This window comes from Dendropsophus ebraccatus, unplaced genomic scaffold (assembly GCF_027789765.1).
Source record: "Dendropsophus ebraccatus isolate aDenEbr1 unplaced genomic scaffold, aDenEbr1.pat pat_scaffold_655_ctg1, whole genome shotgun sequence".
In the NCBI taxonomy this organism is placed as follows: domain Eukaryota; kingdom Metazoa; phylum Chordata; class Amphibia; order Anura; family Hylidae; genus Dendropsophus; species Dendropsophus ebraccatus.
In genome coordinates this window covers 69,879-82,328 of record NW_027210254.1, presented here as the reverse complement: position 1 = coordinate 82,328, position 12,450 = coordinate 69,879, and the positions used below count along the sequence as shown (strand labels likewise).

At 45.7% G+C, this 12,450-nt stretch overlaps 1 protein-coding gene across 1 annotated transcript in view; it reads left to right on the top strand.

The window, feature by feature from the left end:
- The first annotated feature begins 9,122 nt into the window (after window positions 1-9,122).
- LOC138778158 (splicing factor, suppressor of white-apricot homolog) overlaps window positions 9,123-12,450 on the top strand; it is a 62,563-nt gene continuing 59,235 nt past the window's right edge. The window contains exon 1 of the mRNA XM_069956425.1: window positions 9,123-9,380. Within this exon, the coding sequence (XP_069812526.1) occupies window positions 9,205-9,380 (176 nt within the window). The 5' untranslated portion in view covers window positions 9,123-9,204. The remainder of the gene's footprint in view (window positions 9,381-12,450) is intronic.

Sequence of the window (12,450 nt, the reverse complement as noted above, 5' to 3'; positions counted from 1 at the left end):
ATTGGTGGGACCCCCAGGATAATTTACTTTGGAGGGCCCCAGATACCCCAGTCCGACACTGGTTTTAGGGCACACAGTACTGTTGTCTTCAGGGAAGGCAGTGTGTGGCAATAGTCAGGGGGCACACTGTGTATAGTTGTAGGGGGTACTCTATGTGGAAGCATAAGAAGGTTGTCTAAGAGATTTATCTGACATATTTTTTAAACCAAAGCCAGAGCAGACTAATGAACAGAGAACAGATCATTAAGGAAAGACTGAGATTTCTCCTTTTTCAAATTCATTACTGACTTTGGCTTCAAAAATCTGTCAGATAAATCTTTCTGTGTAAAGGCAGCTTAAGTGTAAAAAATGGGGATCTGCTCCAAAAGTGCAAACTGTATTGAGGAGATGTATGTGGAAGACGTGATGGAGGTCTGGACCAGATGGAGAAGAAAAAAAATCCAGAATAAGGGGCCTATTCCACAGAGCGATAATTGACCAATTGGCCGATTCGGCCGATAATTGACAATTGGCCGATTCGGCCAATTATCGCTCTGTGCAATAGAGACAAGGATCAGCCGATGATTGCGTCATCGGCTGATTGTTTATTTAGGTTCAAACCTAAAATCATCAGGCACCGACCATTCATCGCTGTGTGGAATAGCGATGGGCGGCAGGCGACCGACGATTTAACAAGCACCATACATTACCTAAGCATGTTACAGGGCTTCTCCTGCGCTCCTTCTTCCTCCCGGTCCCGCAGCCAATCACTGGCCAGGACCGCCGTGGCCAGTGATTGGCTGAGCGGTCTGTTAGCTCAGACAGGCCGCACCAAAGCTGCTGCTGCGCGCGGGACCAGGAGGCAGAAGGAGCGCAGGAGAAGACCTGCAACATGTTTAAGTAAAGTATGGTGTTTAAATAAGGGCTGCAAGGACATTGGTAATGATGTCCCTGCAGCCCTCGCTAAATGATTATCGGGCCGCGTAATAGGCCCAGTAAACGAGCACCGATCTAGCAGATCAGCACTAGTTTAAATTATTGATCGGGCGCCATCGGCCCATAGAATAGGACCCTAAGTCATTTAGTTATTGTAAGGGCCCTATTACAATAATAATAATAAGAGCGATAATCAGTGATATTCTTCCGTGTAATAGAGAGAACGATCAGCCGATGTTACGATCATCGGCTGATCATTTCTTTAGGTCCAGACCTAAAATCGTCGGACGCACATTGTTATGTGTAATATCCATGCGTGGCCGATGATTGTAGTATAAAATAATAAAGTATTTACTTTACCACATTCCCAGGTGTCCTTGGGCCTTCCCTGGTCTCTGCAGCTGCAGCTCGGCCTTCTGCTCCCTTCTGGTTCAGTCTCTACACTGACAGGCCGCTCAGTCAATCACTGGCCGAGACAGGACCACAGCAGATCGGTGCTCTTTTACACTTTATGATCGGCCCGTGTAATAGGATCCTTGGTGTTGAGCGGATTAGTCAAAATGTTTGGGTTTGGCAACATTATGCGAACCCAATTCCCTGTGGGGGCTATATACTACTGGAGGAGCACACAGCAGGGGGCTATATACTACTGGAGGAGCACACAGCAGGGGGCTATATACTACTGGAGGAGCACACAGCAGGGGGCTATATACTACTGGAGGAGCACACAGCAGGGGGCTATATACTACTGGAGGAGCACACAGTAGGGGGCTATATACTACTGGAGGAGCACACAGTAGGGGGCTATATACTACTGGAGGAGCACACAGCAGGGGGCTATATACTACTGGAGGAGCGCAACACATTTACTAAAGATGTTTAGCTCGGACCTTCACCTGACAATAGACCCCAGTAAGTGGAGCTAAAAGTTGTTGAGTACCCCTGCTATAGAGAACTGGCTCAATTGCTTTCGAGTTGAATCCCGAAAAAGGAAATTTAGGCTTCACATAACACTTTCTTTCGGAATCCTTTTCTAATCCACAAATAATACATTTTTAATGGGATCTGATGAGTATGATCTGATCGATATCCTGTTTCCGTACGTCTGTCTGCAATGACTTCGATGGGATGCTGTTAAAATGAAGAATCTGTTTATTCTACAAGAACAAAACACATGAGCTACTCAGACGTAATTTTTAAAATATCTATGGGCCATTAGATTTCTATCATTCAATCCATCATAATTTGCAGGATGGGATTTTATCTCCTCCAATTATCCATGTAATGGATGGTAATTATAAATCCATCAGACCGGTGGACTCCACTGTTTGCTTTCTAGAACTTCTCTGAATCCTGAATAATGTTTTACAAATCTCTTTGGTGATAGGTTTTTATTCTTTATAAATTGTGCAGTGTCTTGCTGCGTTTACACAGACAGATTTATCTGACAGATTTGGAAGCCAAAGCCAGGAATGGATTTGAAAAGAGGATGGATCACAGTCTTTCCTTTATGACCTGTTCCCTGTTTATAGTCTGTTCCGGGTTTTGGCTTCAAAGATCTGTCAGATAAATCTGTCTGTGTAAACGCACCATCTCAGGCTCCAATTAGTCTAGTGGAAGAGCCTGGGTTATACTGACATCCATTAAACTGTTCCATTCGCAAGAACAGTAATAGAGATGTTATAAAGTTAAAAAGTTTGCTGTGTTAGGGCCAGTTCACACTGAGCAACAGGCGAGGGATTTCCTTGCCGAATCCACGCTTAAAATTCTGCCTGCAAAAATCTTTCTTCTTCAATTCCTCACCTATTGCTTAGTGTGAATGGGCCCTTAATGTTGTTGTCCAGGATCTTTCAATAAAAAGACATAGAAACATAGAAGATTGGAAGAAGAAAAAGACCATCTAGTCTGCTCTTTTAGTATTTGCCTTCTTATTATCTTAGGATAGATATATGTATATACCAGACAGGTTTCGATTCTGTTAGTGTAGATTTACCAACCACATCTGCTGGAAGTTTATTCCAAATATCTACTACTCTTTCAGTAAAGTAACATTTTCTTGTGTTGTTTTTGACCTTCCCCCAACTAACCTATGCACTATTCGGAAATACCAGCAGGTTAGGTGCTGATAGCTTCTCTTTAACGTACCGTGTGAGGTATAAATGACTAATCCTCCCTTCTTAATGAGATTATACAGAGATAATACACTATTCCCCCCTCTCCTCCTGAATGGGATATAATACACTACCCCCCCCCCCCCCCCCCCAATGCAATATAATACAGTAAAGAGTACACTTAATGAAATATAATATACTATAATATTCTCCCACCCACCTTAAACTCCTAATTTTTTTTGGACCAGAGAAAAGACCAAATATGGCACAGAGGAAGCATGGACTGCTGTTTGACGGGGAGGGAGACACCTAGTGGCCGTATATATGTTGATTTTAACATAGAAAACTTAAAAAATGGATTGAAAAATGCATCCCCCTCCATGTACTGTATATTCCTATATACAGTATCTGTGGGAAGGCTACCTGACACAATCGCTGTGCCTGGCAGCCTCTGTACAGTGAGTGGTGACTGCTAGCAATGCTCACTATACTAGAACTACTTTTTCAAGCCCTATAGAAGAGCTAAAAACAATAATAAATATGCTTACAAAAAACAAACATTTTTTGTTGTTCGTAATGCTTTTCATAAAGGGTTTGTCCTGGGGTGTAAAAATATACTACCATACTGGAGTTCTTTTACATGGCCCAATATGGGGCCCTGCAAGGACACAAACAAGCGCCTAAGAGCGAGATCAGCGCCTGCTTGCTGTGCCTGTACATGGTACAATTAATTGAATGATCCTTGTATTGTTCTTGCGGTCATGGAAACTGACAACAGATATGTATAAATAGATATGTATATAGCCAGGCTGTCAGTTTCCAGATCACAAGCGGTGCATACTTAAATTCTGCTTGTGATCCGGCCTCCTGCTCTACCATCCCTCCCGTCCAGCTCTCCGGCCTAAAGATACAGCAGCAGCCGGAGGATAGGAAATTGGGATACCGAATCACAGCAGCAGCGTGCTAGGTAAGTATGCAATGCTTAAGATCTGGAAAATGACAGCACAGATAGAACAGATATCTATCTATCTATAGATAGATAGATAGATATCTGTGCTGTCAGCTGCATATCCTTTGCTTATACAGGAAGATGTGCGCCCAATAACAATACATTTTTAAGCCCAAAAGATGCAATTAGCTGAGAATAGAACATTTTTCATGCTACATGGCCGATTATTTGCTGAAGAAGTGTTTCTAGCAACGCTCTATGCCGATAATCTTCTCCTTTAATTCCCCGGTGCTTCACTGCTTGAGGCCACAACATAGTGTAGACACCAGATGCTGCATACTGTCCGTGCATGAGCCTGGGGACAGCTATTCGGATGGTGGAGAAAACCTTGTAGAAAGTATGTTTAAGGCTATGTTCCCATGTTCTTTTCGTGTTCTGATGCGGGTGCATCAGCGGGCACATCAGCGCGCGCCCGCATCAGAACTCCTCACAGCACAAAATGAAGCAAGCGGTTGGAGCCCCTCGGTCTATTGTGTGAACAGACAGGTCTTTCTGCGGCCGCAATTCACTGGAATTGCGGCCGCAGAAAACTGACATGTCAGTTCTTTGTGGCGCCGTATGGGATCCCGGCCGTAGTGTATACTATGTGTATACGCTCCGGCTGGGATCCCATAGCAATAAAGGCAGTGTTCCACACCGCACAAAGTACGGCCGTTGTTGCCTTTACGTAGTGTGAACATAGCCTAAGGGTGCGTTCACACCTACCGGATCCGCAGCGGAGATCTGATGCGGATCCAGTCCCATTCATTCCTATAGAGCACATACTTGCAGAGTATGCACGACAGCACTCATTGACCGAGCGGGACCGGAGCTGGGTGCCTGACATGCAGCCGCGTCGACAGAGCAGGTAATGTATGCTCTTGGTGGCGGGCTGCGGGGCTGCAGGCGACAGGGGGTTAAAGCACATACTCTATAGGAATGAATGGGACTGAATCAGCAGCGGAATGTTTCGGGTAAGACCTTCAGGATATATTGGATGGTAGCCAAATTGAAGGGACAACTCCATCGAGATGGATGCAACCAACACGAGACTAAATGAATCTGAGCAGAAGCATCCATCTCGAGTTGTCCCTTCAATTTGGCTACCATCCAATATATCCTGAAGGTCTTACCCACATTTGGCATCCCTGGGTCCCTGTTGAAATTGAGTGGATGGCCGTCATTTAACGCCAAATAACGGCCATTATTTAGAGACAATGGCCGTTGTTTTAAAATAATGGTAATTATTTGTTTTTAAATGACGGCCATCCACTCAGTTTCAACTACGTTTAACATCGTCCGTTGCATAGTGGAGCGCCGTTGCATAAGGGGGCAATGTTTATATAACTGCACCGGGAATGAAAATGTTTCAGACAGACAGTACAGGAATGGCAGCTTTATAAAAACTCGTAGTGTTAAATCCGCTGCGATTCTGTTATGTGTGAACCCACCCTGAAAAAAAAAAAAAAAAAAATTAAAATGCTTTTTCTTTTTTTTTTTTAACGTACACAAAAATTTGATTGACCACATTTTTGTGTACGTTACATAAAAAGGATGTGTTTTGGTCCGTTTCCTTTTATAATGTAAGTCAATGAAAAAACGGATCAAAACGGACGCACACAACTGCATCTGTGGGCAAAAATGGATGAAAAAAAAATGTAGTGTGAACGCAGCCTAACATGGCCCAGATTTATCAACATGTGCAAAATATACACTGGTGTAAAATGCTCACAGCAGCCAATCACAGCTCAGCTTTCATTTTACCACAGCTGAAAAGTGAGCTGTGATTGTTTGCTATAAGTGGCGGAACTACCGCCGTAGCAGCCGTAGCCGCTACTACGGGGCCCGTCCTATCAGGGGGCCTGGTGCCCGATCCTGTAATGGACCGAGCCCCCTGAGAAGACAATCGCAGCACCCGCCCGCCCCCGTCCCCTCCTTCCCCTGTCCTGCGACTCCCGCCCCCGACCTCAGCGTCCCCTGCGGCTCCCACCCTGTCCTGTGTGCCCCTGCGGCCCCTGTCCCCATTCTGTGTCCCCCTGCGGCCTTTGTCTCCCTCCCGTATCCCCCTGCGGCTCCCGACCCCTTCCTGTGTGCCCCTGCAGTCCCCCATCCCTATCAGCCCCCGTCCCCCAGTTTCCGGGGGCCAATCCCCCCACCCCCTCAGTGTGCCAGGGCCACCCTCCCCAATATCCCAGAGGCCCCTGTGCAGCCCCCCCGCAGGTCCCTGTCCCCTACCATCACCATCAGTGACCCCACAGACAAGAGAAAAGAGGAAGGCGGCACAGAAGCCACACAGAACCGAGGACAGAGCAGGAACCAGGACAGATGAGATTACCCCCAGAGAACTACAACCCCCACTATGTCCTGCTAACAGTTCATGATGGGAGATGTAGTTTTACAGCCTGTGGACATTCAAGTTGCAGAACTACAACCCTCATCATTTCCTATTGACAGTTCATAGTGGGGATTGAAGTTCTGCAAGGGATTAGAGGTTGACATAGTATAGGAGGGGGGAGGCAGTGGCACAGTAGAACTACTTCTCCCAGCATGCTGTGTGGTAATATGCAGGACTACATCCCCCAGCTTGGTGTATAGGGTGGGCTGTAGAACTACATCTCCCATCATGGTGTGTGGTAACATACAGGACTACATCTCTCAGCATGGTGTGTGGTAACATACAGGACTACATCTCCCATCATAGTGTGTGGTAATATACAGGACTACATCTCCCAGCATGCTGTGTGGTAACATACAGGACTACATCTCCCAGCATAGTGTGTGGTAATATACAGGACTACATCTCCCAGCATGCTGTGTGTGGTAACATACAGAACTACATCTCCCATCATAGTGTGTGGTAACATACAGGACTACATCTCCCATCATAGTGTGTGGTAACATACAGGACTACATCTCCCAGCATGCTGTGTGGTAACATACAGGACTACATCTCCCAGCATAGTGTGTGGTAATATACAGGACTACATCTCCCAGCATGCTGTGTGGTAATATACAGGACTACATCTCCCAGCATAGTGTGTGGTAATATACAGGACTACATCTCCCAGCATGCTGTGTGTGGTAACATACAGGACTACATCTCCCAGCATAGTGTGTGGTAACATACAGGACTACATCTCCCAGCATGGTGTGTGGTAAAATACAGGACTACATCTCCCAGCATGGTGTGTGGTAATATACAGGACTACATCTCCCAGCATGGTGTGTGGTAACATACAGAACTACATCTCCCATCATAGTGTGTGGTAACATACAGAACTACATCTCCCAGCATAGTGTGGGGAAATATACAGGACTACATCTCCCAGCATAGTGTGTGGTAACATACAGGACTACATCTCCCAGCATGCTGTGTGGTAACATACAGGACTACATCTCCCCGCATAGTGTGGGGTAATATACAGGACTACATCTCCCAGCATGGTGTGTGGTAACATACAGGACTACATCTCCCATCATGGTGTGTGTGGTAATATACAGGACTACATCTCCCATCATGGTGTGTGGTAACATACAGGACTACATCTCCCAGCATGGTGTGTGGTAACATACAGGACTACATCTCCCAGCATAATGTGTGGTAACATACAGGACTACATCTCCCAGCATGCTGTGTGGTAACATACAGGACTACATCTCCCAGCATAGTGTGTGGTAATATACAGGACTACATCTCCCAGCATAGTGTGTGGTAATATACAGGACTACATCTCCCATCATGGTGTGTGGTAACATACAGGACTACATCTCCCAGCATAGTGTGTGGTAACATACAGAACTACATCTTCCAGCATGCTGTGTGGTAACATACAGGACTACATCTCCCAGCATAGTGTGTGGTAATATACAGGACTACATCTCCCAGCATAGTGTGTGGTAATATACAGGACTACATCTCCCAGCATGCTGTGTGGTAATATACAGGACTACATCTCCCAGCATGGTGTGTGGTAACATACAGGACTACATCTCCCATCATGGTGTGTGGTAACATACAGGACTACATCTCCCATCATAGTGTGTGGTAACATACAGGACTACATCTCCCAGCATGGTGTGTGGTAACATACAGGACTACATCTCCCAGCATAATGTGTGGTAACATACAGGACTACATCTCCCAGCATAGTGTGTGGTAATATACAGGACTACATCTCCCATCATGGTGTGTGGTAACATACAGGACTACATCTCCCAGCATGGTGTGTGGTAACATACAGGACTACATCTCCCAGCATGCTGTGTGGTAACATACAGGACTACATCTCCCAGCATGGTGTGTGTGGTAACATACAGGACTACATCTCCCAGCATGCTGTGTGGTAATATGCAGGACTATTTCACATAATAGGAGTTGTAGTTTTGCAACAGATAAGACGATGACAGGGTACACGAGGGGGAGATGGTGGCACAGTAGACTAGCGGCTATGTGGGGGCATGTGTACATGTAGGGCTCGCAACACATTGCCAGAGACAGCGTTCCTTCCAGGAGTATGCTGAGGAGGGGGGCCCCATACAGTCTTTTGCTATGGGGCCCCATGAATCCTAGTTATGCCCCTGGTTGCTATGGGCAGTTTATCCAAACACTAATATCTAGCTGAATAAGAGAAGAGATTTAAAACATAAATAAAAAAAAAAGGGGGGGGGGTATTGTTTAAAAAAAAAAAACGCAGTGTGACCTTGGGCTAGAATCACACCTGCGGTTCCTGAGGCAGCTTTAGATTTTTGAAGCAAGTTCTGAACCAAATACTGAAGAAGGGAAAGTAAAAGTTAAGACTGATATCTAAAGATGTAAGAGAAGCCGCCGCTGAGACGCCCAGTGTGATCGCAGCCTATATACACAGCAGTAGGATCAGCCACCTGAGCCCCAGCAGCAGCCGAGACTCGAACTGTGGTTACGGTGAAGCACTTTCGCGCTTGCTTTAAAAAAAAAATAAAAATAATAATAATAACAGATGCGTATTTACACTAGAGAAAGCCGCAGCAGATAATATATATTCTACACAAATGTATTTTTTTTTTAATAAAAGGGAAGGGAAAGCTGTGAGGAGAATGTCGAATCTGCGGGCAGTCAGAAGCGGAAGTGCTCGGCTCGCCATCTTGTGTGGGGCGCTGCAGTGACGGAGGCCTGAATCCCCTCTGTAGGCCGCGAGCCCGGACGGTCTGGTCATGTTCTCCGGTACCGTACGGAAGAAGAGCAGCGGGAAGAGCCCGGCGGCGGTGGCGGAGCTCCTGGTGTTCGGCTATGCCTGCAAGGTGTTCCGGGACGATGAGAAGGCCATGTACCACGAGCAGGGGAGGCACCTCATCCCGTGGATGGGAGATCCGCACCTCCTCATCGATAGGTCGGTTGGACGCTTATGACCATTGTCTAATGTAACCTAATCTGAATGGGGATTGTGTTTTCAGTGGCCGCTGTGACTCCTCCGCTGCTAGACTGGCCTGCAGAACCGCATGCTGTGTGAATGGCGCCCTGCGTCTCTGGCTGTCATACCGGAGTGTGCGGGTGCAGCCAGTCTGTATGTCCCCATGTTGTAGGCTGCCATAGTGATATGCCCGGGGCATGGAAATAGATAGGGAGTCAGACAAGACAGCCATTCCCTTATACCATAGGGGAACCCATAGATACACAGGGGCGGAGGACCCCATAGCTTATCAATATACCATAGATACACAGGGGCGGAGGACCCCATAGCCTATCAATATGTCATAGATATACAGGGCGGAGGACCCCATAGCTTATCAATATGTCATAGATATACAGGGGCGGAGGACCCCATAGCCTATCAATATACCATAGATATATACAGGGGCGGAGGACCCCATAGCCTATCAATATACCATAGATATACAGGGCGGAGGACCCCATAACTTATCAATATACCATAGATACACAGGGGCGGAGGATCCCATAGCTTATCAATATACCATAGATATATACAGGGGCGGAGGACCCATAGCTTATCAATATACCATAGATACACAGGGGCGGAGGATCCCATAGCCTATCAATATACCATAGATACACAGGGGCGGAGGACCCCATAGCTTATCAATATGTCATTGATATATACAGGGGCGGAGGATCCCATAGCCTATCAATATACTATAGATACACAGGGGCGGAGGACCCCATAGCCTATCAATATACAATAGATATACAGGGGCGGAGAACCCCATAGCTTATTAATATACCATAGATACACAGGGGCTGAGGACCCCATAGCTTATCAATATACCATAGATATACAGGGGCTGAGGACCCCATAGCTTATCAATATACCATAGATATATACAGGGGCTGAGGACCCCATAGCTTATCAATATACCATAGATATATACAGGGGCGGAGGACCCCATAGCTTATCAATATACCATAGATATATACAGGGGCGGAGGACCCCATAGCCTATCAATATACCATAGATATATACAGGGCTGAGGACCCCATAGCTTATCAATATACCATAGATACACAGGGGCGGAGGACCCCATAGCTTATCAATATACCATAAATATATACAGGGGCGGAGGACCCCATAGCCTATCAATATGTCATAGATATACAGGGGCGGAGGACCCCATAGCCTATCAATATACCATAAATATATACAGGGGCGGAGGACCCCATAGCCTATCAATATGTCATAGATATACAGGGGCGGAGGACCCCATAGCCTATCAATATACCATAGATATAAGTTGTAGAGAGAGTTGGTCAGCGCCCAGGAAGGATGGAAGAAACTTCTTATAATGTAGATAACCGAGCACGAAGGTATATCCCCTGGATACCGAGGTATATACAGTGAAAAAGAACAAACCAGATTCCTTCAGCTCACGTTAAAAGTTGTATCTTTTTATTTCTCAATTCATTAAAACAGTAGCCGACGCGTTTCGGACCTAACCTGGTCCTTAGTCATGGCATCTAAACATTAATGTTACAAGACAAACATGGTATTAGTGTATATACATACGAGGTAGAGCTGGGCGATATGGCCAAAAAATAAAATCTCGATTTTTTAAAAATTTTGGACGATTCTCGATTTAAATCTCGATTTTTTTTTTTCCTTTTTGCTAAATAAACAGAATAGTTTTGTCCTTGCAGCATCAGATACTATTTTAATGACATTTGAGACAACTGTATTGCTTCTCACTGTAACAGTGCTCCCCTGTAGTAGACAAGCCCCCTGTGTGCCATTCTGGGCCCCCATATAGTATAGGAGATCTTCTTTGTGTGTTTAGTAGTGGAGGTATAGTGGATAAGGGGTGTAGTAGTAGTAGTACAGGTAAAGATGAGGGGTGTAGTAGTACAGGTACAGATGAGGGGTGTAGTAGTACAGGTACAGATGAGGGGTGTAGTAGTAGTACAGGTACAGATGAGGGGTGTAGTAGTAGTACAGGTACAGATGAGGGGTGTAGTAGTACAGGTACAGATGAGGGGTGTAGTAGTACAGGTACAGATGAGGGGTGTAGTAGTACAGGTACAGATGAGGGGTGTAGTAGTAGTACAGGTAAAGATGAGGGGTGCAGTAGTAGTACACGTATAGATGAGGGGTGCAGTAGTAGTACACGTATAGATGAGGGGTGCAGTAGTAGTACAGGTACAGATGAGGGGTGTAGTAGTAGTACAGGTATAGATGAGGAGTGTAGTAGTAGTAGTAGTAGTACAGGTACAGATGAGGGGTGTAGTAGTACAGGTACAGATGAGGGGTGTAGTAGTAGTACAGGTAAAGATGAGGGGTGTAGTACTAGTACACGTATAGATGAGGGGTGTAGTAGTAGTACAGGTATAGATGAGGAGTGTAGTAGTAGTAGTACAGGTACAGATGAGGGGTGTAGTAGTACAGGTATAGATGAGGGGTGTAGTAGTACAGGTATAGATGAGGGGTGTAGTAGTAGTACAGGTATAGATGAGGGGTGTGGTAGTACAGGTATAGATGAGGGGTGTAGTAGTAGTAGTACAGGTACAGATGAGGGGTGTAGTAGTAGTACAGGTATAGATGGGGTGTAGTAGTAGTACAGGTATAGATGAGGGGTGTAGTAGTACAGGTATAGATGAGGGGTGTAGTAGTAGTACAGGTATACATGAGGGGTGTAGTAGTAGTACAGGTATAGATGAGGGGTGTGGTAGTAGTACAGGTATAGATGAGGGGTGTGGTAGTAGTACAGGTATAGATGGGGTGTAGTAGTAGTAGTAGTACAGGTATACATGAGGGGTGTAGTAGTAGTACAGGTATAGATGAGGGGTGTGGTAGTAGTACAGGTATAGATGAGGGGTGTGGTAGTAGTACAGGTATAGATGGGGTGTAGTAGTAGTAGTAGTACAGGTATAGATGAGGGGTGTAGTAGTAGTACAGGTATAGATGAGGGGTGTAGTAGTAGTACAGGTACAGATGAGGGGTGTAGTAGTACAGG